General features: G+C 47.8%; 1 protein-coding gene across 2 annotated transcripts in view; it reads right to left on the bottom strand.

Moving 5' to 3' along the window:
* Positions 1 to 24,813, bottom strand: part of CPPED1 (calcineurin like phosphoesterase domain containing 1) — a 107,452-nt gene extending 82,639 nt beyond the window's left edge. Inside the window, exons 1-2 of one of the 2 annotated variants that reach the window (XM_059716839.1) lie at positions 24,792 to 24,813; positions 1,681 to 1,899 (exon numbers count right to left, since the gene is read on the bottom strand). In XM_059716839.1, coding sequence (XP_059572822.1) covers positions 1,681 to 1,899; positions 24,792 to 24,798 — 226 coding nt within the window. In that variant the 5' untranslated portion in view covers positions 24,799 to 24,813. Of the gene's footprint in view, positions 1 to 1,680; positions 1,900 to 24,479; positions 24,589 to 24,791 lie in introns of those variants that run through there. The other variant, XM_014610683.3, reaches the window with a different exon arrangement.
* Positions 24,814 to 25,675: the final 862 nt, after the last annotated feature.

The raw sequence follows: 25,675 nt of genomic DNA, 5'->3' as shown, positions 1-25,675 counted from the left end.
CACTGGCAGTGGGTGCACGCACTCAACAAGCCATGCTGTAGCTCCGTAGACACCTGTGCCGTATCCTGGCTGTCTGCCACAGCTGGCCTGAGAGCCTGGTACAGCTGCTTAATGTCTCCCTGCATCTTGCTGCAAACAGCCCCACCCTGCCCTGCCCCCTGCCTTCTTCCCTCACTCCTCAGCCTTCCCCTGCACCTCTTCTTTCCTCCTTCCCCTCCTCTGCTTTCTCCCCTCTCCCCCATGCTCCAAGACTTCAGGACTTCACGCCATGCTGTAGGTGCAGGGCTTCCTGCCCTTTTATCTGCTTGCCGGTAATTTTTCTTTTTTTTTTTTTTTTGCAGCAAGCCCACCAAAATAGCAGAGCCCACCATTTTTTGCAGAGCCTGCCATTTTTCAAGGAGCCTGCTGCTCGATGTTGTGTTTTCTGCAAAAAAATTGCACAATTGCAAATTCAGTAGGTCCCTACATATCACCCCTTTCAATTCCCCAAAGCACATAGAAAAGGAAAAATACAAAAATTCAAGAACTACTCTTTTTCTTTTCTTAAACAAGCTTTTATGTGGCCAGTAAGATATTAACAACTGCACTACAATAGGGAAAATACAAACTTAGTGCCAGATCCTGATCTGGCATTTATAAAGCTTACTTTTTAAGAAGAGGAATTCCTTAAGGGTATACAGATGTCTCCAAGTGAAGCAGATCAATTGTGCCAGAATGTGTCCTGGAACAGCTGATCCACTTTGCTGGGACACACACATTGCCCATTGTCCCACCTGTTAATCTCGAGGGACAACAGATTACATGTTTCCCGCTTGCAAAGACTTGTCCCAGATATTCCCTGGGCATGTCTCTGTAAGCAGAGAAAGCCAGGCTCTTGTGTTGCCCCTGGGATAGGACCGCCAATCAGCTGATTGGTGGCCCCAGCCCCACGACCGCACTGAGTATCCATGCCCACCTGGGGAATCCTAAATGGGGGAGCCCAGGCAGGCCTGATCTTCAGAGGCGTCATCCTGTACTATGAATTCCTGAGACATGCAACATGAGGTTCTTCAAGCCCTGGGAGTGCCTTTCTAGGGTGGGCTGAATCCTGTAATCCATCTTTCTAGATGTCTGTTGTATTTACTTGTTTCAATACATGGTCACACTTAGATCTCAAAATCATGCAAAAATGGAGACAACTTCCACAATGAGTTTCCTAACTTTTGACATTTAAAATTAGATTTTAAGGTTAAAAGGAAGAGGGTTTATTAAGCATTAGAAAGTCTGGCTGGATCCCCTGCCTAGCTCCTTTTAGGTACTCAAGTCCATTCCTCAGTCCTTTCCTCTGCTCTACCTCCTGACTAGAGTCTCTCTACTGTGTCTTGAGATAATTATTTAAGAATAAAAACCTTCAATGTGTCCACTTAAGATATGACTTTATTCAAATACCATGTCTCTGAACCACAGAAAAAAACAGTTCTTGACAAGGAAAAAGAACTGGCATGAATGACATAAGAAGTCCAGCGGAGAGGTCAGAATATTACCTCTGGCACTGTTTTAAAAGTACTTACACTGGCAATGGTAGTGTCATGAATATAATTAAATACAGTAATACATATAACTAAATACTGTAAAATTGGGATAGACTTTTCTGCATATAAAAAGAGAAAGTGAGATTACAATCACTGTTAATAGTCTTACCTGGCATGCCGTGTATGAGGTCACCACATAATACAAAAAACTTGGGTTTGGGATTTAGCTTGTTAATGGCCTGTACAGCTTGCTCTGTTAATTTGATCTCCTCTTCCCATTCATCACCTCCACTGTCACAGTCACCAATTGCCCAGGCTTTCATCAGCCCAAATTGAGGATCTGCTCCTTGAATGAAGTAAAAGGGGGCTTTCCACTGATATTCTTCATCTTAAAAAGAAAAAAAGAAAAGAAATATTGGAAAAATCTTGGAGAAAAGATTTTTTTCCCCTCTACTGATACTAAGGTGAATAGTAACTCATTAAATTAGAGGCTAATTTAACAGAGTACAGCAAAACAATGAAGTTTTCCTTTTATACAGTAGAACATTTTTATTTATTGCAATCACTGAATGGCACCATACTGGTGCTTGATGACTAGGGAAAGTGTGTCAACTATGAAGCAAATATTACTTAAAACCACAATGTAGCTCAACAGCATGAAACGTAAGGTTAAATTTCAATGATTGCATTTTTAATTAACAACTTAAAAATGCACACTACATTTTATGGTGCCAAGAGAGATATACTTATTACTGCTATATTAAATACCTTTCAGTATCATCCTACTAGAGAGAAGCTGAAAGATTCACTTATTGGTCAGTTTTAGCTACTAATAAAAGCACTAAACAGAAAGGAAGATGGCAAGCCAGCAAGAATACAAGCATCCTTTTCTCACTCAAAGCAGCTCCGGGCTACATTACTGACTCACCCGTTATCCCATCTGAGCTTTGGACTAATCCTCTGGCAAACTTGTCATGCCTTTTACAATTTACCTTCACAAAACGTACTCCCCCCACTTCATAACACACCACTGTAACTCCATTGCTTCTCTTCTCCCTCATGCTTCATTTTTGCTACAGAGTATTAAATTTAAGTATTATATTTTTAATTCAGCTATACTTAAAAACATAAAAAACAATAAAAGGTACATTATGAGACAATACCCTAGGTTACTGCTTATTCCATTAATTCCTCTATTTGCTAAATTCAGTAATTCACAACAGGCTTCCAAGTCATTTAGTGAGAATTACCAGCATCAAATAAAAAACTTAATTTAGAATGGTCATAACAGCTCCTGACTGAAGTGTATAACAAAAAGGCATTAACTTTGGAATAAACTAAGATGTGCTCAATTTTTTAAAACTTTTTAAGTCTATGGATACATGAAGGAAGGTCATAAAACTTCTGGCCTTTCAGTTATTTTTGTTTTCCTGCGTTTCAGATAACAGTAACAGATATTGCAAAAAGAACAAAGATAGTTGAGATTGATAACAAAGAGGCAAAGAATATAAACGCTGATCACTCATTCATGAAAAATGGAGACCATATTTGGCTACCAATAAAGGAATGTAGCTGTCTTAATATTTGGGCTGTAGTCTCATGTTCTAAATTGAATCAACAACTTAAGAGTACATTGGTGCTGCCTTAATCATTCACAAGTATTTATCTGCATCTCGAGTGCTTGATTTTGGGTAACTCCACCTGGGTTTCTCACTTTTGCTCCTTTCCTTTCAAGTATCTCTGACTTGCACTTTGTCTTACACATATAAGTTAATTGATACTAAAGTAAGGATAAAACTATACCCCAACTTCAATCTGAAATTGAGTCAGGAATAAGATTATGCAGTAAGTTACTTCAAAATCAAAACAAAATTAAATCTTGAATAGCACTAAGGAAAATGTCAGTCACATTTAAAAAAAACAGATCTGAGTTAACAGTGTAACACTAGACTAGTCATCCAATAACATTGCCTGCCCTTGGTCTTGTGGAGTGTATGCACAGGCGATTAATTTCTGGTTCCTTTTTAACTTACTTGATAGTGCTAAAACATGTTTAGATTCATAGATGCTAGGGTCGGAAGGGACCTCAATAGATCATCGAGTCCGACCCCCTGCATAAGCAGGAAAGAGTGCTGGGTCTAGATGACCCCAGCTAGATGCCTATCTAACCTCCTCTTGAAAGCTAAAGAGGCAGTAGTCATGGGGGACCTAAACTACCCGGACATCTGCTGGGAGACGCAGACAGCAAGGTCCCATCGCTCACGCAGGTTTCTAACTTGTGTACAGGACCTCCACCTGACACAGGAGGTGTATGGTCCCACTAGGGGGAATGCCATACTGGATCTGGTATTGGCAACGGGAGATGACATGATAGGGGACCTCCAAATCGGTAGCTATCTGGGAGACAGTGATCACCTTATGATAGAATTCAACATAAGACGGCGAGTGGGTAAGGTAACTAGTAGGGTGAAAGTGCTAGACTTTAGGAAAGCTGATCTCATTGCACTCAGGCGATTAGTCAAGGAAGCACTGCAGAGTAGGAGTTTTGATGGGATGGGTGCCCAAGAAGGGTGGCTGTGCCTAAAGGAAACGATCCTTTGGGCACAAAGCAAGACGATCCCCGAGCGAGGCAAAAGAGGGAAAGGGGCCAGGAGGCTTCCATGGCTGACCAGAGAAATCCAGGGCAGCCTAAGGGCCAAAAGGGGAGCACATAAAAAGTGGAAAAAGGGTGAGATCACTAAAGATGAATATACCTCCTCTGCTCATGCTTGTAGGGAGGCAGTTAGGCGGGCCAAAGCTACCATGGAGCTGAGGATGGCAACCCAAGTAAAGGACAACAAGAAATTGTTTTTTAGATATATTGGGAGTAAAAAGAAGGCCCAGGGAGGAATAGGACCCCTGCTAAATGGGCAGCAGCAATTGGTGACAGATAGAGGGGACAAGGCTGAACTCCTCAACGAGTTCTTTGCCTCAGTGTTCCTAAGCGAGGGGCGCGACAAATCTCTCACTGGGGTTGTAGAGAGGCAGCAGCAAGGCGCCAGACTTCCATGCGTAGACCCTGAGGTGGTGCAGAGTCATTTGGAAGAACTGGATGCCTTTAAGTCGGCAGGCCCGGATGGGCTCCATCCGAGGGTGCTGAAGGCACTGGCCGACGTCATTGCAGAGCCACTGGCGGGAATATTCGAATGCTCGTGGCGCACGGGCCAAGTCCCGGAGGACTGGAAAAGGGCTAACGTGGTCCCCATTTTCAAAAAGGGGAGGAAGGAGGACCCGGGCAACTATAGGCCGGTCAGTCTCACCTCCATCCTTGATAAAGTATTTGAAAAAATTATCAAGGCTCACATTTGTGAGAGCCCGGCAGGGCAAATTATGCTGAGGGGAAACCAGCATGGGTTTGTGGCGGGCAGATCGTGCCTGACCAACCTAGTCTCTTTTTATGACCAGGTTACGAAACGCCTGGACACAGGAGGAGGGGTGGATGTCGTATACCTGGACTTCAGGAAGGCCTTCGATACGGTATCCCACCCCATACTGGTGAACAAGTTAAGAGGCTGTGATGTGGATGACTGCACAGTTCGGTGGGTGGCGAATTGGCTAGAGGGTCGCACCCAAAGAGTCGTGGTAGATGGGTCGGTCTCGACCTGGAAGGGTGTGGGTAGTGGGGTCCCGCAGGGTTCGGTCCTTGGACCGATACTCTTTAATGTCTTCATCAGCGACTTGGACGTGGGAGTGAAATGTACTCTGTCCAAGTTTGCAGATGACACAAAGCTATGGGGAGAAGTGGACACGCCGGAGGGCAGGGAACAGCTGCAGGCAGACCTGGATAGGCTGGACAAGTGGGCAGAAAACAACAGGATGCAGTTCAACAAGGAGAAATGCAAAGTGCTGCACCTAGGGAGGAAAAATGTCCAGCACACCTACAGCCTAGGGAATGACCTGCTGGGTGGCACAGAGGTGGAAAGGGATCTTGGAGCCCTAGCGGACTCCAAGTTGAACATGAGCCGGCAGTGTGACGAAGCCATCAGAAAAGCCAATGGCACTTTATCGTGCATCAGCAGATGCATGACAAATAGGTCCAGGGAGGTGATACTTCCCCTCTATCGGGCGCTGGTCAGACCGCAGTTGGAGTACTGCGTGCAATTCTGGGCGCCGCACTTCAAGAAGGATGCGGATAACCTGGAGAGGGTACAGAGAAGGGCAACTCGTATGGTCAAGGGCCTGCAGACCAAGCCCTACGAGGAGAGAGTAGTGAAACTGGACCTTTTCAGCCTCCGCAAGAGAAGGTTGAGAGGCGACCTAGTGGCTGCCTATAAGTTCATCACGGGGGCACAGAAGGGAATTGGTGAGGATTTATTCACCAAGGCGCCCCCGGGGGTTACAAGAAACAATGGCCACAAGCTAGCAGAGAGCAGATTTAGACTGGACATTAGGAAGAACTTCTTCACAGTTCGAGTGGCCAAGGTCTGGAACGGGCTCCCAAGGGAGGTGGTGCTCTCCCCTACCCTGGGGGTCTTCAAGAGGAGGTTAGACGAGTATCTAGCTGGGGTCATTTAGACCCAACACTCTTTCCTGCTTATGCAGGGGGTCGGACTTGATGATCTATTGAGGTCCCTTCCGACCCTAACATCTATGAATCTATGAATCTATGAAGACCCCCAGGGTAGGGGAGAGCACCACCTCCCTTGGGAGCCCATTCCAGACTTTGGCCACTCTAACTGTGAAGAAGTTCTTCCTAATGTCTAGTCTAAATCTGCTCTCTGCTAGCTTGTGGCCATTATTTCTTGTAACCCCCGGGGGCGCCTTGGTGAATAAATACTCACCAATTCCCTTCTGTGCCCCCGTGATGAACTTATAGGCAGCCACAAGGTTGCCTCTCAACCTTCTCTTGCGGAGGCTGAAAAGATCCAGTTTCTCTAGTCTCTCCTCATAGGGCTTGGCCTGCAAGCCCTTAACCATACGAGTGGCCCTTCTCTGAATCCTCTCCAGGTTATCCACATCCCTCTTGAAGTGTGGTGCCCAAAATTGAACGCAGTACTCCAACTGCGGTCTGACCAGCGCCCGATAGAGGGGAAGTATCACCTCCTTGGATCTGTTCATCATGCATCTGCTGATGCACGATAAAGTGTCATTAGCTTTTCTGATGGCTTCATCACACTGACGACTCATGTTCATCTTGGAGTCCACTAGGACTCCAAGATCCCTTTCCGCTTCCGTGCCACCAAGCAGGTAATTTCCTAGGCAGTAGGTATGCTGGACATTTTTCCTCCCTAGGTGCAGCACTTTGCATTTCTCCTTGTTGAATTGCATTGTTGTTTTCTGCCCTTTTGTCCAACCTGTCCAGGTCTGCTTGCAGTTGTTCCCTGCCCCCTGGCGTGTCTACTTCTCCCCACATTTTTGTGTCATCCGCAAACTTGGACAGAGTACATTTCACTCCCTCATCCAAGTCGCTGATGAAGACTTTGAAGAGTATCGGTCCAAGGACCGAGCCCTGTGGGACTCCACTGCCCACACCCTTCCAGGTCGATACCGACCCATCCACCACGACTCTCTGGGTGTGGCCCTCTAGCCAAATCGCCACCCACCGGACTGTGCAGTCATCCACATCACAGCCTCTTAATTTGTTCACCAGTATGGGGTGGGATACTGTATCGAAGGCCTTCCTGAAGTCTAAGTATATGACGTCAACCCCTACTCCTGCGTCCAGGCGTTTTGTAACCTGGTCACAAAAAGAGACTAGATTAGTCAGGCATGATCTGCCTGCTACGAACCCGTGCTGGTTTCCCCTCAGCATAATTTTTCCTGCTGGACTCTCACAAATGTGAGCCTTGATAATTTTTTCAAAGACTTTGCCAAGGATGGAGGTGAGACTGACTGGCCTATAGTTGCCTGTGTCCTCCTTCCTCCCCTTCTTGAAAATGGAGACCACACTGGCCCTTTTCCAGTCCTCCAGGACCTGGCCCATGCGCCATGAGTGTTCAAATATTCCCGCCAGTGGCTGTGCAATGACGTCAGCCAATGCCTTCAGTACCCTCGGATGGAGCTTATCCGGGCCTGCCGACTTAAACGCATCCAGTTCTTCCAAGTGACTCTGCACCATCTCAGGGTCTACGCTTGGTAGTCTGGCGCCCTACTGCTGCCTCTCTACAATCCCAGTGAGAGACTTGTCTTGCCCCTCGCTTAGGAACACTGAGGCAAAGAACTCATTGAGGAGTTCAGCCTTGTCCCCCCTGTTCGTCACCAATTGCTTCTGTCCATTCAGTAGGGGTCCTATTCCACCCTTATTTCTTGCTGGCTGGGTCACAAACATTTCTGCAAGTGTAAAAGCCATGCAAGATACAGGCTTCTTTAACTCAGTTTCACATAGTTTTCCATTTTAAAACCAAACAGCATCTTTGATGCAGCATATAAGTTAATGTTATGGCAGTCATATGTTCATATAGGACATTCATTTGTAGCCCCGTGAAGTCCCAGAAGGTGCTTTATTTTACATGTTCTATTACATTTGTTATGGAAAAACCCAAATCCTGTCACTGCAGTGCTACAGAACAAGAACTTTTAAGTTGTAATCGTGAAAATGTTATGAAGGCAGTAGAAAGTGAATTAATGGAGAGACTGCCCCAATGCCAATGAAAGTTCAAGCGTTCCTACTAGTTTCATATCCTTTAGCTGAATTTAGGTTTCTACGTTTCAACTATTTTAAAAGCTTTTTAACTTTTAAAAAATGAAAACTTTATGTATTAATTCACATTACCCATTATCAAAGATAAAGAAAAGTTTTATTGATTTAAATATTTTTTCATTAATTTTGAAATCTGAAAAGCAGCCATCAACTTTTTCATGTGTATAAATCTGATTCAAGAAAGTAAGTTACCTTCCATCCATGAGTTTTCAATAAAGCCTCTGAGAACTGAGTGAATGACAAAGTAATTTATGTTTTAGTTGTCAATGTCTTTCATGGAAAACAGGAAATATGACTGCCATAACATTAACTTATATGCTGCATCAAAGATGCTGTTTGGTTTTAAAATGGAAAACTATGTGAAACTGAGTTAAAGAAGCCTGTATTTTGCATGGCTCTTACACTTGCAGAAATGTTTGTGACCCAGCCAGCAAGAAATAAGAAAACAAGTGTTTGAAACAGCTGTTCTGTTTGAAGGAGTAGGAAGCGTTCTGATATTGCTGCTACTCAAGCTTCCCCATGATACAACCAAGTGCAATTGCTTCTTAGACAAACTTGGTTTTCACTGCAGCACAGAGCAGCTACGTGGGCCGGATTCAGACCCCGAGGCCATTCTATCCGGCCCACGGGGCCCCTAAAAAATTTAAAAAATTACTATTTATCTGCCCTTGATTCCTGTCAAAAATGACAGGAACCATGGGAAGTAGGACCCAGGGGAAGCCCGGCGGGCTCCCACAACAGCAGGGCCCACCTGGCCCTGCCCCCCCAGCCAGAATCCCCAGCTGGAGCTTCTGGCCTGGGACCACATGGCTGTACCACACTGGAACTGCAGGTAAGGGGGAAGAGGGGGGAGGGCAGGGGAGGACCCTGGGCAGGGAAGGAGCCCGGGGAAAAGCTGAAAGCGGGGGAGGCGGGGAAAGTGGCCCCTTGCTCGCCACCCATGGTCAGCACCTCCCATGCCACAGCTGCTCACAGCCCGCCTGGGGCTGCCTGTGCCTGCTCCAGACAGCCCCGCGTGGGCCGTGTGTGGCTGCAGCAGGGAGCGCCAGCCATGGGGTGGGCAAGGGGCCCCTTTTCCCCCACGCGCTCAGCTTTTCCCTGGGCTCCTTCCTGGCAAAGAGGAAAGCGGCTCCTCCCCTGCCCCGTGGCCAGCACTCCCTGCTGCAGCTGTTCGCAGCCCATGCGGGGCTGTCCTGAACAGGCACTGGCAGCCCCACGCAGGCTGCAAGTGGCTGCAGCGCCGGCCATGGGACGGGGAGTGACCGCTTTCCCACCCACCCCACACTCAGCACCACCTTGAAATCTAGCCCAATTGCCAGCCTGTGCCCTGCGCCAGCTCCGGGCTTGCCCGTCAGGGCTGCACATGGTGACAGCAGCTGTAGCTGCTTGCAGCCTGTGTGGGGCTGCCTGTGCCTGCTCCAGAAAGCCCCGCATGGGCTGCAAGCACCTGCAGCAGGGAGTGCCGGCCATGGGGTGGGCAAGAGGCCACTTTTTCCCATGCTCAGCACCAGCTTCTTCCCTGCCACCGAGCAATGGTTCGGGGCTGTGCGCTGCTCCCCACTTGTACCGTAGGGCTGGGGGGCACTGGGAATGAGTGGGCAGGGAGCCAGCGGGAGCATGGGGCCTGCACCAGGGTCCCAGGACCAGCGCTGGTGGGGCCCAGAGCAGGGCGGCAGGGGTACAGGGTCCCAGCCAGCAGGGGCTCTATGGATCTAAGCCAGCTCCCCGCTCTCCCTGCTGGTGCAGCCCAGCCTGGCTTCACAGACCCCTGCCAGCCTATGCCCCATTTTGGGCCCCACCGGTGCTGGCCCTGGGACACTGGTCCCAAGATGGTGACCAGGGGGCGGGGCACCTGTCAAGGGGCGGGGTTACCCATGCAGCCCGATAGCCTGCCAAAACTGGGTAAGCGGCCCTCCGCCTGAAATTATTGCCTGCGCCTGCAATAACCAATACTTAATAATAGCACAAGGCATTTTAAACTACTGAAATAAACATTTTGTTCATTTGTTTTGCATTTAACACACACACGCACATTCCTCTTACCTGATCCAGCCCTTGAGGAAGGCAGTCACCACCTTTATTCCCATACATGTCGCCCCCTTGCCCACAGCTCCTACTCTCAGCCTCGCTGCCCATGCAGCCCGTGCTACTGTCCTGGGTGAGCAGGGCGGACCCTCGCATAGACAGCGGCACCAGGTGTGTTTGGAGCCGCAGAGCATGCTGCCGCCTCACTGCCAGTGGGCCCTGAGTGGCCAAACTCCCACAGCCGCCAGAGAGAAGCTGTTTTTGCAAAGGCACCTGGTGCCTGGCACAGTGGAATGTCCCTCACAAAGCACCTTACCCTGCACACAGCCCAAGATCTCTGGGGCAGCCCCAGCGCTCAGGCCCCTGCTGCGCATTTGGCATTGCCATGGCTGAAGCAGGAGCCAGTAACAGTCCCTTTGTTGCTGACCACCGCACCCTTAGTTGGTTGCTATCAAACTTTAATTTGCACATGTAGCAGGGTCTCCCCTGTGGGTGAGAGCCCCATCAGCTACCTGGGCTCCCACCTGCAGGGGTGCACCATGACCAACCAGGGCTGAGAGTCCCACAACTGAGGGAACTCTCAGCCCCAGTAGTTGCTGACTCTGTGTCCTGACAGCACAGAGACCCAGAGTCCCACAGCTGCAAACACTGGGTTTCAGCAGCTACAGAGTATGGCTGTGATTTCCAAGCCATGGGGGTGCATGAAACCCCTAGGGCTGGAAGATGGCAACTGCTGTGGTCTCCCAGCCACAGGGGTGCGTGAAACCCCAGCGGCTGGGAGAATGCAGTTGCCAAGGTCTTCCAGCCTCAGGGTGCGTGAAACCCCCAGGGCTTCCCCTGTACTGGCAATAAGGCGCAATGGGATCTAATGCTCAGTCCCACAATCACAACTCCTGACCATGCATGTGTGGCTTGGCAGGAGGCACAATTGTGGATTGTGCATTAGATCCTATTGCACCTTTATCTGCACATGTACGGGGTCCAATGGCATTACAAGCCATTGATCTGCAAGTGTAGCGGGTCCATCAGTACAAGCAGTGCAGCAGCAAGGAAGAACAGGAGAAAGCAAGAACCTCTTACAAGTCGGAGAAAGCTGGGGGCTTCAATTTATCAGACGTACAGCAAGCAAATGTTTATGCCAAAGTTTAAGACTCTGAGCAAGATAAAGATAGGACTCCTAGGACCTACCACTTTTCTAGTACCTTGGGGTAAAAGGTTGGCTTATCATCTGAGTGTTGCTTCTTAGCAACGTGGGTATCTCTTTCAGACTGAGTGGTCTGAGGCTATTATATTTAGTCCTCCGGGAATCAAATAAAAATTGTCAAGGTTCATGCATAAACACACTGGTATGAGTGGGTGGAATGGCTACGTATGGCGATGTGGAAAGGGAGAGTTTGATGTGATTACATTAGAAAAAGAGAAGTTCATTAATACAGAGAGATTCTGGAAGGATAATTGACAGAAGAAAAGAGAAACAGAAGATGCAGGGGTGGAGGTAAAGAACAATGTGGGAAAAGGAAAGATTAGAGTTAAAAGGAAGGAATAAACAATGGAAAGAAATTTAAAATTATGTTAAAAAACACTATTATCTATATCGAAGAGGGTGGGGGAAAGGAAGTAATGATGAAATGGAATGAAGCCAAGAAAGGAAATGCATGAAGTCGTAGTGTGTATGCAGTTTTTAATATATTTAATTAATTTCACTTGCTTTGTTAATTTGGTGACCAGGTTTTGTGTGGTATAATTTATCAGCATTGGGGGAAAGTGAGGGACAAAAAAGAGAGTGACAGAAGATCAAAAATATCTTCAGCTTTTTCTGATATTTGACCAGTCCAAACAAGAAGTTTTGTTTGTGTTTTCTTTAATGAGTGTTTATCTATACAGACTCACAGTGGTTTATTCATTCTTAATTTTAAGACGTTGGTGTAATTTTAAACTGATTTAATTAACTGGTGCAAAAGAGCTGGTGGACACTTACTTGGTTTAAATAATTTATTTAGCTTCAAAACAGATTTAAGCTCATGCAAAAGAACTCTAACCAAAATCAGTACATCTACAAAGGGGTCTATACCTGTTTAACAAACCTGGGCATACCTGTGTGCAAAAATACTTAGTCATAAATGTTAAGCAATGAATTTCCACTTAAATAATAAGTAAAAAAGGTTTCACTTAAATACTAAGCATGGCCATTTTCTCCCTTTCAGATGCAGCAGGCAACGGTTTTGATAGAAATGATAGCGCAGGTCACTCACTAATAGTTTTAGGCCTCAGCATAAGAAAAGTCAGGTACATTTTTCAGGACCTTTGGACAGACTATAAAATTACATTAGACAAGGTGCACTCCAGGTGAGAGCATCGAGGCTAGAGACTCCAATTTGGGAATATTTTTCCTCTCTTTGCTGCATATTGAACAACTTGCATTCAAGAGAAATAAAAACTGACTCTTCAGATTCACAAAGTCTTTATTACTTTTTTCTTAAATGAAAGAACAACAAATTCAGGCTCTTGCAGACTCCTTAAATAGGGCTAATGTCTGGGTATTGTACTGCAACATCTCTTAATGCTAACACATGCAGTCATGAGAGACAGCTGAACAGTTCTGAACACCCGTGACCTGGAGAGATGAACTCAAAAGTGGGAGAAGTACAGAGAAGAGCAGCAGGGATGAGTAGAAGAATGGAGACCCTCTCCTGAAAGAAGAGAAGAGAAAGATTAACTTTTGGGGGGCAGAAAATGAAAACTGAAAAGATAAAGGATTTATCTCTGTAACTATATACGAGTAGATAAAACACAAAGAGGGAAGTTAAGTTAAGCTAAGTGTGAAAGAGAACAAATGGGTATAAAACTGGCCATGAATAAGGAAATTAGAAGAACATTTCTAACCAGAAGAGCTAAAGTCTGGAACAGTTTCCAACAGCAGTACTGAGAAAGAAATCTAACTGATTTTAAAATGGAGCTTGATAATTTTGGTAGAGAGATTACATGCCTGGTTTTCAGCAGTGGCAGGATACCAGACACAATGAGCCTGGAGAGAAAGACCTTTCCTCCTATGTTCCCAAAAGTTTCACCAATAATGTGCAAAGGGTGAAGCAAGGGATGAAAACCTGAGTCTCACTGAGAATATGGAACTTTTTTTTTCTGAAGCAGAAGCAAACTCAGACATAACAAATGGGGAAACCTTAGAATTTCTTCAGCTGCTGATTAAGAACAGTGCCATAAACTGTAAGATAGCTCACACTGCCTTTTTTAATAACTCTGAATGACTCTTTTATGGCATTAGTGTTTCCATAAAATATGCATATAACTCTGTGAAAAACTTCCCGTTATTTGAGATTTAACGGTTGTTCGTTTCTATTAAACATTCCTATATAAACAGAACTGCTTCCTTTCTTCATCATGCACCAATTTATTGCTTTATTAAGTAGGGATGGCCGTACAAGAATTCCATGTCTACACAAAGTTTGCCCTTTTTCCAAAGCCAAAGAACAAGAGGTGCTTTGGAGCAGGGACTTGAACTTAGCTCTCCCACACCCTCAGCAAGTGTCTAACTACCAATATAGCAAGTCTCTCCCTCTCTCACTTCCACCCCCTCTCCTCCTGTTGGAGCTGTTCCCTTCTTTATAAATAAAACATTCATTGGGTCAGAGATAGACTAACTCCAAATACAAATATTGCCTACTGCACATTTATGTGGGTTACGATGATGATCTGAGCGCCAAGTTTTCCATTTCCTGCAGAAAAATGAGGATTTTCCCCTTTAAAGGAAAAAAACCTGGGAAGCCATGGGTTTCCTCTTGCAGGCTGACAGTTTCAGCCTGCAAAGAGGTGCTTAAGGCTGGGGGTGGGAGTGGGAGGAAGACTATCAGAGGCAGGGGTCCACATGCATGTGCCCAGCAGTGCAGCCAGGCAGCGTGATGGGGAACAACTCTCACAGCTGCCTGCAGGAGCCGCCTCTGTGGCCCAATGGGTGGGACCTGGTACAGGAAGAAGTGACACGCTACCCTGCCCACCCAGCAGCAGTGGGAGGGCACAACCCTCCACTGCCAACATGGCACCTCACCTTTGCAGCCATAGCAGCACAGCTGGCATGGGGTTCCTGGCAGCAGTGAAGGGTTGTGCACCTCTGCTGCCCTGGGCAGGCAGGGGGTGTATCACCTTGGCGGCCATGGAGGCGCAGTGCTCTCTCCAGTGTTGGGTCCTGCCTGCTGGGCTGTGGAGGCAGCTCCTGCCCAGTGCCGGTCTGGCCAGGCTGCAGCCCTGTGCCCTGCTTGGGCATAGAAATCTGGGAGGACACATGCCCCCTCATGCCCTCCTGATGCATCGTCTATGACATTGCCTATGCTCACACACCCCCTGCCCCACATGCACACTCCCTTTTCCACACACTGCAGGGTTTGGGCGTGAGGGCAGCGGGTTAGCAGTGAGGAGGCACCAGCAGCAGGGCTGGGGGTGGACTGTGGGTTGGGAATGAGGGGACACCAGCAGGGTCAGGGGGCTGCAGGTCAGGAGTGAGGGGCACCAACAGGGCTGGAAGGGTGGGGGACAGTGGGTTGGGAGTGAGGGGCAATGGCATGGGCAGGGCAGAGCACTGGCATATCAGGGCTGCTCAGTGCCACAAAGCAGTGGGGGAACAGCTACAGCTAGGCTCATGTCCTGGTGAGTGAAGCAGGCAGGGGGAGCTCTGATCTTCCATGATAAAAAAACCCAAAATCAAACACCAAAATATACATGTATTTAGAATATATTGTATTATTATGACTGAGGCACCGGTAGGCTTCCAGACGGCTTTAAAACTAAATATATCAACAAAACATTGTGTTCAACTGACACCTATATATACATATAGTGGTATCTCATTCTAATAGTGGAAAAACACGCAATTTGGGAGGATTTTTTTATAGTAAGATAATTTTGGGTTTTTAAACAGAGAAATCAGGATCCCCAGTGATGACTTCCTCTGAACCAAGCAAAACAGGAATTTGAACCTAGGCTTTTCACACCCCACTGGAGAACGCCCTAATCAACTGCTGGTCCACTGGCTACTGAGTGTCTCCCCAGCTTCCACTCCAGAAATTCAATCCAGAAGTTGCATAATCTTCCTGACAAAAGTTTCTTTTGTGCTCTAAAATTCCAAAAAAAATTTCATTTGGGGAAATGGGGGTGTCAGTGTTTTCCTCCAAGAAGATTTAAGTTTTTCCCTTGGAGGAAGGGAGGGGTCTTCAAAAATCTCAGCCCGGGAGTTAAGTTGATCAATAAGGCTGAATTATTGTCTTTTTATAGACTATGACAGGGGGCCTCCTCGGGGCCTGCCTGCCTGTCACCGTGACAGGGGGCCTACTCAGGGCCGAGCTCTTCGTGGCCCGCCCACCTGTCCTTGGGCAACCGCCCGCCTATCTCGCCCGCCATGCCTTTGATGATAATTGATTCATATATTGATGTCAATTAAGCGGGAGGCTGCCCATTGTAATGTCCCGATGCCAGGGGGCACTCTGCGGCTCCGACCTCCCCTCATACCGCAGCCCAAGCCTCGCAGATGGCATCTTGGTGTTCACATAATCACCAGCCCCACACTGGGCCCCAGAATCATCCACAAAGGACCCCTCTATGATCCTCTCCTATCAGGCGGCCACTCCACCGTCATCCGGGCTACCTAGCCCTCCTGAAGCTATTTTCCCCTCTCGGGTGTGGTTCCCCCGGGACCTTCGGCCACTTGCCCTGGCCCACCTCCAGGCCAGTTGGGACTCCAGGCCCCCGGCTCTTGGGCATCCCTTGCGGTGGGCCCCTGGCCCTTTTGACTCCCGTAGTCCTGGCCCCAGCTTGGGCCAGTCAAGGGTACTCTCCCCTTCGGGCCGGGTCTCTAGCCACTCACTCACATCCTCGGGCCTCACCGTGCAACTACTCCCTTTCTCCTAGGGGCAACCGCAGCGCCACGCCCTGTGCTCATTCACACTCTCGGGGTCCTCCCTCTCTGGGCCCCTCACAACACTGGCCCACTGGGCCCCCCCAACAAACACTCAGGGTCACCCACCCAGTGGTGGTGGTGGTGGGAGCTAGGGGTTAAGGCGCCCCGACCCGCCTTTCACCGGGGTGATAACTGGCCTGGCATTTCCTGGGGGCTCCCATGCCACAGAGCCCCACCAGGCCACCCACTCCTGGCAGGGTGCAGTTTCAGGTCATGCCCAGGACCAGGAGCCTCCTTGCCAACCCCTTACAGCTCCCCCTTATCTCCGGGTCGTTCTCAGCAGCCCTTCGGCCAGGCGATGTTGTCTGGCCTCCAGCAGCCAAACTGCCCTGCTTATATAGGCAGCCCTTGCCTCTAAAATGGCTGCCCTAATCAGGCACCTGGAGGCTGCCAGCTCCAGGCCCTTGAAGTGGCAGGCACACCCAGTGCACTGCCACATAGACTACAAAGGAGCTACACAGAGCAGCAAACTTCAGATTACTTAGGTGTTATTTCACTTTCTGAAGTCAGACACACATTTAAAAACGTGTAACGGTCAAGTGTCTTTAAACCTGTTGATATCCAGTTAAATGAACCTCAAAGAACAAAAGATTGCCTGAACTAATTGCTCCACAGTTCTCCCTAGAGAAATTAATTCCAATGAATCTGGAAAAATTCCATGCCCCACAAGAGCATACAAAAACTAGAACTGACAAGAGCCAGCCCCAGCATGGACTGATTTAAATCAATTAATTTAAGGCACCAAGTGGAAAGCTTCAATTTACATAATAGGTTTAATCAATTTTTTTTTTAGTTAAAAGTATCTTTTTAAAGAAAGGTGAATTCTCATTGGTCAATATAATTATTAAAGGTTGTAGACTTTACAATTAAATAGAGCCTTTATGCTACATTACATATATCTTTTTACGAACCAAGAGGGGACATTATAAACATTTAAGGGATTATATGGCTTAATGTTTTCAGAGTCTTATAAATTTCATATTTACTACGTTAGAAAAGGGTGAATAATACATTGCTTAATAATTCATCTTCTGCTCATAAAGTGGCTCAAGAAGATGCATTAAATAAAAAGTATAAACCCAAACTGGCTCAGTGGATGATCCTGGTGAGTTATAGCAGGGGTGGCCAACCTGAAACATGTGCCAAAAGTGACACGGGCAGCCTCTGTGTGAGGCACGTCACACATCAGGCACAGAAGCAAATAGGGCAAGAAGCAGAAAGTGGAGTGGTTAATTGGGTAAGGAGCACAGGGTAGGGAGCAGCAGATTGGGCAGGGGAAGGGAGTCACAGTGGCAATCCTGGAGGGCCTAAGGCTTAATTTGTGGCATATCAGCTGAAAAGCTTGGCCCCTGGTGAGTTATAGATCGCAACTCCCAGGCCCAACATCTGTTATAACTTTGCCAGCCTCTGAACCCCCATAGGATCAAACCCTTAATATGACCTACTGTGCCATATTTATAAATCTTGACCTCAAGTATCATCCCTCAATTCTTTACGTAGAAAAGCACACATTTTGCAACTCAAAGTTTTTTAAGCAGAGGGTTACAGATTCGGTATATTAATTTTAATTTTAAGGAGGTTAGAGAGACAGTTTGGGCCTTTAAAACGTTTTGTATTAAATTCAGATTTAAAAAAAAAAAGACGTGTTGTAATTTAAATACCTCCCCCCCCCCCCGCACATTTATCAACCCAGGGCAAGCCGTTCTAATCCTGACATGTCTTTAATTATAATTTTATCCCAGGCTACCAATATGTAGATCACGCCCAGTATAAACTGTGCATCAGAAGTAGACGCTCTGTCATGGCAACCCCTAAATCAGTCTCTTTGGGACACGGAATATAGGACACAGTTCAATTTACAACCTACCAGCTAAGCAAGCAATCACACTTAAAAACTTTGTTTTTCAAATGAGACATGCCACTGCTTACAGAGCTGTTAGACTAACTGTATGAAGTCTCCATACACAGAACTTAAAAATGCCAATGATAGCCTAAAGTTTTTTTGGCTGAATATACCAAGATTTGACTACAGTTTGCTCTGAATATTACCTACTTGCTCCAAGCTAAAGTAATATTTTTAATTCAAAGACAACTGCAAACCAACAATATCCCACAAGCAGAGAATACATTTTTGTCATTAATTTTCAGCACTTTAACTGGCTTTGACCTATGCTGATAATTCATATAACATATGGATGCATAGCTCCAAATACAACATGTATCTGTGATTAGTAGTCAGGGTAGGCTTACATATTGAGGCAGAAGAGAACACAAGGTTTTTATAGCAGCTGTAACATTAGAAATATATACTGATAATGTGGGCCTTTATTCCTCAAACAGAGCCTTTTTTGCATGAAACATACCAAAGACAGGTACATCACGGCACCTTCAAAAAGATGTTCACCAATAGGGCTTATGAGCCTGTACATTTAATAAGATGACACAAACATTGTCAATCACTAGGCAGTCCTTATCTTTGATTCTTATTCATTCTGCTCCAACATATGCCAAGATATCTGCACAAACACAGGATCAACGCAACATCACATTAACTGCTGAGGAAGACAAGTTGGCAGAGGGTGCCAGTTTCTGTGTCTGATCTCACTTTTTGCTTCTTCTTAAATGGCCTCTTGAAATTAATCCTAACAAGTTAGTAGCAATGCACTGTAGGAGAAAAGCTTATTAGAAAAGAGACCGAGCCCATCAAAAGGCATTTTAGCGACACTAAGTTTTTAAGTCTTTTTGGTGTCTTGGCCTGACTTCTCCACTTATTTTCTAACCATCTTCATTTCTCACACATTTTCTTGTGAGGGATGCAATGCTCTCTTAAACGATTGTATACAAGCATTAGATACAAGTGCAGCATCAACAGCATTTTCAGAATCCACATTTTTAAAATAAAGACTGCCTATATAAAGCTCATTTTTCCTTGAAAGCAGTACCTATTAGAGGTGCACCAATACATTGGTCCGATATTGGATCGGCACCAATATAAAGAAAAGTGTCGGTATCAAAAATCGGCCTGATATAGCCGATAATTTGGCTGATAAATTACGTGCAGTGCAGCATGTAGGCAGTGAGGAGCACAGCCCGGCAGCTTGAACAGCAGTATTCTGCTGGTAAGTCTGGCGTGGTGGAAAGGGAGGGGTGAGGGAAGGTGCTTTGGTGGGGTCAGGGAACGCAGATCAAGGCCCCTGCAGCAAGGGAGGAGTGGGGCAGGGGCAAATGCTGCCCAGCCAGGGTGGCGTGGGTGCAGGATGGAGCCACAGCTCATTTGGGGGCACGGGGGGCACCTCCCACAGCTGCGCACTGCTCATCCAGGAGCCACTCGTCTGGAGGCTCCTGCCACTGTTTCTGCTGCTTGCCTGGGAGGGCATGGAGGGGTGCCCCCTGATCTGCGTGGGGTGGGCTCTATCCCAGCAGGGGCTTGACTGGGCTGGGCTTTGCTCAGAGCGGGTGACTGCGGCATTGGGAGGGGGCTATGGGGGGGGGGGAGGGGGGGGACTGCAGCCACCCCAAAATTCACAATAGCTCCCCCAGCTCCCCCTCCCAGCACAGCTCGGCCCACCTGCCATCCAGCTGGGAAGACCTTGCCACAGTCCCGGCCCCAGCCTGCCCCATCCCATGCAGATCTAGGAGCACATGTTCCCCCGAATGAGTGGCAGAAGCAGCAGCTCCTGCAATGGGAGCAGCGGCTCCTACAACGGGAGCAGCAGCAGAAACTGCCAGATAAACCGCTAGACGAGCAGCTCCCGGACAAGCCCCACCCTCTCTGGACGAGCTGCAGATCTGTCCCGCGCCTACCCCGCCCCGGTTGGGCAGCACTTGCCCTAGCCCCTGGCCCAGGCCCACTCCTCCCTCACCGCAGGGGCCTTGATCTGCACCCCCCATACCCTTTCCCTTCCCTTTCCCCATAGTAGACTTACCAGCCGGACACTGTTTTTCAAGCTGCTGGGCTGGTATTGGAAATCAGATTGGTATCGGCCGATATGCCTCCTTAAAAATCAGCTACTGATATTGGCCCCAAAAATCTCTATCGGTGCACCCCTAGTACCTACGCAGCTACTATGCCACCTAAGTAGAATCAAAGCATTTTTATACCATGATGATGAATACAGTATAATAATGCAAACAGAAGAGAACCAAGACATATCCATGCTTGTTGACAAACCATCAAAGGACACTGACACAGCTTCTTCCCCAAAAAAAGAACTCCTGAAGTACAGTCCCAAGTGCTGTCTGTTAGTATGTATTAACTACAAAGCAAAACAAAGTATTCTTACTTTCCTGTTTACAACGTTTTGTAATCAAGTATTTAAAATGTAAATCTCCCTGTCTGTCTGTTTTCAAATATGGAATACTATAAAAAAAATCAGGTCTGCATTTTCCTTCCCTTAGCAAAGTTTTTGAAAAAATTAACCTTACAGCCAGATGTCACATTGCTTAAACTGCAGTTTCCCCCTGTATCTTAGAATAGAGAAGAGGCTGCTTCATACAGGGAGAGAAGTGGAAATGGCATTTTTACAGAAGCAAGCAAGCAGGAAAGGAGATGGAATTTTCAAGCCCAGATAATCTTTATACACCATAGGGTGGTAAAGGAAAAAATGTGTTTACCTTGTAAATACTTGTTTTATAGTTACCTCCAAGAGAACATTTTTAGTCCTAAACTGGCTTGCTTTAAAAAAAAGAGAGATTTAATGAAAACTCTTTATATTTACAATATCTTTCTAATGCTAAAATTTCTCAATAATTACGACTTTAAAAATGTGGCCATTATTATTTGTAAAAGCTGATACATTTTAATGCAGTCTTTATTTCATCTCTTCCTTAGAGACCTCCAGAGAATAAACCAAGAAACTTCTGCTCTATGGCCAAGGTAAACTGTTTTGTAATCTCTACTGCAGTTTCAAAACACCTGTTGACACAGTTTTCTGGGAACTTGTTTTAAAATCACCATCAGATTTCTCTCCCCAAGGGAATTACCAGCAGAACTTTTCACCTAGGTCACTTGCAATACTAAGCTGCAAGATACTAACAAAAATAACCAGCTCCTGAGAACTTATCTCCCTACACCATAGGCACCACATACTCCTGTCATCACTTGTACAATCACCTTTATTTTTCTCAAGTCCTATGTTTTAGATTCAAGTAGAAAGTAGCAGGTGGACGGACAGCTACGCAGCTCTGACTTTGGCCAGAAGTTTAGGTCAGGGCCAGTCAGAGCCGCAGCAGCTGCCAGACCCCAACTCTGCCTCTACCCGCTTCTCCCTGCTCCTGCTTAATGTCAGGAGTGGCTCCGGCCACATTCTCTTCCAGGAATGGAGCACGTAGAAGCTCTGGCTCATCCTGGCCATGCGGTCAGTGCCAGCAGTGGCAGCTCTGGCCTGGGGTGCTGCCATGTGGCCACACAAGAGCTGGAGTCTACATGTTGCTCCATGCCCTAGAGGAATGGAGCTGAAGTTGCAGGGGGAAGGTTAGGCAGGCAGCAGGGGGGACAAGTGGTGGGGGGCCAAGGGGGCCACCTGCTCCCCTGCAGCAGCAGTGGCAGGGAAAAATTTAAGGTGGTCCTCTGATCATTAGTTTCTGTACATGGAAAATTAAAACAAATTATAAATTTTCCATATATAGAATCTAATGGGGGGGGGAGGGGCAGTCATCCTAAATTCGAAGTCACCTAGGATTTAGGTAAATACAATAGTTGAAAGCCCTCTCCCGTCATTTCCAAGGGCCTTTGCTAAATACACCGACAAAAATACGACCATATTTTGAACTTCCTTACATAGTTACACAGCATCTTTCTGGGGGAATTTTAATAACGTGCACCTTATTTGGCAAAGGTAGCTGCTAACTGAACCACAGAAGGGGTTGGAAACTTCCCTAAAGCACCAGTCCAACTGTTCAAGGCATTGGATATTCTGAGACACCAGCTCTCCTGGGCAGGCAGGACAGGAAAACTGATCACACAATTCCAAAGTCTAGAGAGATCCATTTTGCCCATAAACAGTATACAAGCAAGGTGCACAAAAATATTATTCTGGAATAACAGGTGGAGAAGTGGATCTACAACAACGAGGTGGGAAAAAAGGCCACCAGGTAGTGTTTCAATAAAAGAAGTACAATCATAGCACAGATATGTGGGTTTTTTGGAAAATTTGGAATTGGAAAATTTTCCAATGCCCTAAATAGAGCCTGATCTGATTTAGCATGTTTATTAGTAAACAAAACTAAAAAAGTACCCCCATGTTAATTTTATGTCCCAAAAGTCACAAGTATTTGAACTGAAATATTTGATTAGGAAAAAAATTAAATACAGCACGCTTAATGTGGTTTAAATGTTATATTAAAAAAATTCAAAGCTCTATGTGGAAAGACGTTATTTTTATTGGAATATTTGTAAAAATGTAAAGACAATACACAATAGCATGTACTTCCCTTGCATTGTTTGTTTAAATTTAAGGGAAAAAACCACAAAGGCACTGAAAGCTGTTGACACACTAATTTTAGGACACCCAAAGAACTGTGCATGATGTGCTGTGCTTTGGTTTTGATTTGACTGGCATAGCCTATTAGGTGAATTCATAACTTGATTTTTGGTTTGGATTATTAGGTGAGTGTATTTACCCTCCTGTTTACAAATCAATAAAACATATGTACTCTCTCACACACTTCCTAGGGATAATCACCTGAAAAACATTAAATTACAACTTTGAAACTGCCAAGCTTGCCTAATATTGTATAATGGGGGCATGCTCGGGGCCAGGTCTCATGCCGGCCTGCCTACCTATCTCTATGGGGCAGTCCACCCAGTCTCGCCTGCCACGACTTTGCTGCTCCCATAAACTGGTGGTATAATGCAGGAGACTGCCTATTTCCTCACCCGATGCCAGGGGGTGCTATCTGCAGCTCCGAACTGTCCCTACACCACAGCCCATGCCTTGTAGATGACATCTCAGTTCTTAGTCTCTGGCCCCACACTGGGCCCTATAACCCTCCAGTCTGGACCCCAACTAGATCCCTTCCCATCAGGCGGCCTCATTCTGGGCTGCCTGGTTCCCTGCACTCTTCCTTGTCTTGGGTGTGGCCCCCCCAGGACCTTTGGCCACACAGGCCCTGGCCTCACCTTCACGGCCAGTCGGAACCCCAGGCCCTGGACCTCCCTCGCGGTGCCCCCTGCCCCTTTTGGCCCCAGCACTGACCAGTCGACGGTGCCTCAAGTCAGGCTTCTGAGCAACTAGCCCACACTTCCCAACATGAGTCCGCCATCTCAGGTCCTACTATGGGGTTACCCACCCGGCTGTGGGAGCTGGGGTTAAGGCGCCTGGACCCGCCTCTCACCAGGGTGGTAAGTGGCCTAGCATTTCCTGGGGGCTCCATGCCACTAGGAGCCCCACCTAGCCACCCATCCCCGCCCAGGTGCAGTTTTAGGTCATGCCTAGGACCAAGGGCCTCCTGCTCTTACCTTGAGAGGTCCCACACAGCTCAGCCAGGCTGTGTTTCTGCCAAACTGCAGCCTTTATAGACCTGGTGCTCAAAATGGCTGCTGCCATGAGGCACCTGCTGGCTGCCTGACTGCCCCGAGGGTGGCAGGCACACAGAGGTGCACTGGCCACGTATTGTATTAGCCTCCATTCATTGTTACTAGTGAATTTGATGAAACAATTAATTTTTAGAAGTGGAACATTTCCCATGGAAAAATAAAATGGTGGAAAAATTTTTCCGCCCCACATTTCTGTCAAAGATGGCAGCTAGGATGGTGTGGAGGAGACCCGCGGCTATGAAACGGGAAAGCTCAAGGGAAGGCGTCTGATCTTCAGTGCCAGAGTAAAGACACTTGGCCTAAAAGGTCGCCTCTTCCAACACTGTGTTATTCAAGTGCGCCTCACGCTGAACTTCAGCCTTTACCAGAAAAAGAAAGGAAGAAAGTAAACCTGTAACCTGCGGGCAAACACGGGCCGCCCCCGCGGGGCGGCGAACCGTGACCGCGGGGGGGGAGGCGGACAAAGCTGCAGCTCGCGGGAGGCACTTCGGAAACGCGGCTCCGGCCGGACCCGCACCCGCACCCGGAGCGGGGCCGCGACGTTTCCGCTCTCACCGGACACCGCTTCAGCCCCGGAGCGCGCGGGCGAAGAGGGGAGCGGAGGGGAGCGCGGCTCGCTGGCCCAGGCCCAGGCCCGCGGGACGAGCGCGCACTGAGGCTCCCAGCGCGGAGACCGAGACAAGGGGCCGCGGGACGCCCGGCCCGGCCACAACAAACCCTCCGCCGCGGCAGCGCCCCCCGCGCCCCCCGGCTCCCGGCGCCCACCTTGGCGGAAGCCGCGCATGGTCCGGCCCCGCGCCCTCGCGAGCGCGTCCTGCCCCTCGGCCATGGCGGCCCGTCGGAGCGGGGAGGCGCCGCCTCGCTCAGGGGCGGGCCCGGGCCGGGCTGCTCCGCCCTTGTCACCTGCTGGACCCGCCCCGGCCCCGGCCCCGGCCCCGCCCCCGCCACCCGCCCTGGGACCGGCCTTGAGTCCCGGCCGGCTCTGCGCGTGGTTCGTGGCCTTGATGTCCTGGGCCTCAGTCCACTGCGGAAACTATAAGTACCGCTTAAGAAAGGAGGTCGCTGGGAACATTATACCGATCATGGGCGACTGGTGCCAGCTTAGTCAGGAGGGCACGTGCCCCCCCCCGCGACCAGGCAGCAACGGGGGGTCCGGCCACGGCCGATCTCACGCACCGACTTCCAGAAGTGTCTGGGTGCGCCTGCTCCGCAGCCGGCACCGGCGCTCCCACCGTCCCCCTGTCTGTCACGTCAGTGAGGAGCGTGGCCTGTTGGGTGCGCCAGCGCTCCCAGGGTGTGCATGGTTAATCACCGGGCCGGGGCATCGGCACAGCATGGCGACCAGCACCCGCTGCCCCCTGAAGGAGTCGAGGGACGCAGACCAGTGAAATGTCTGAGCATGGGGTTACCAACCCTCCAGGGTTGCCCTAGGGTCTCCAGGAATTAGATATATATATCTTTTCCTAAAAATCTACAGGCAGTCCTCGGACTTACGACACAATTGGTTCCTGAAATGAGCGTCTTAAGCCAAACCGTTGTAACTTGGAACCGATTTTCCCATAGGAAACAATGTTATAAATGGGGGGTTGGTTCCTGAACCAAGGCTCGATACCCTGTTTTCACCAAAAATAACCCAGAATTTTGTACTCGATCAATTATAGATGAGTAATATAGCTACATTAATGCATTTATATTTTAAATAGTAATCATATTGATTTGGAAGGACTTCTTTGAGGTGACTTTGCTGGACTTTTTGAAGGGTTCTTGGCTGGAGTCTTCTCAGGAGTCTTGGCTGCAAGTGTTTCTGGAGTTGTCTGCTTTCTTAAAGAAAGTGTCCAAGGAAGTTTGGACAGATGTTCTCCAGGGACATGGGTGACACAGTGACTTGTTCACTGGCGTGGCATCACATCCGATCAAGTGTTGTAAAGTCAAAAATGATGTCAGAAAGTTGAAACAGGGTG

This window comes from Alligator mississippiensis, chromosome 13, assembly GCF_030867095.1.
Source record: "Alligator mississippiensis isolate rAllMis1 chromosome 13, rAllMis1, whole genome shotgun sequence".
Taxonomy (NCBI): domain Eukaryota; kingdom Metazoa; phylum Chordata; order Crocodylia; family Alligatoridae; genus Alligator; species Alligator mississippiensis.
This window is presented reverse-complemented; position numbering and strand designations above follow the sequence as displayed.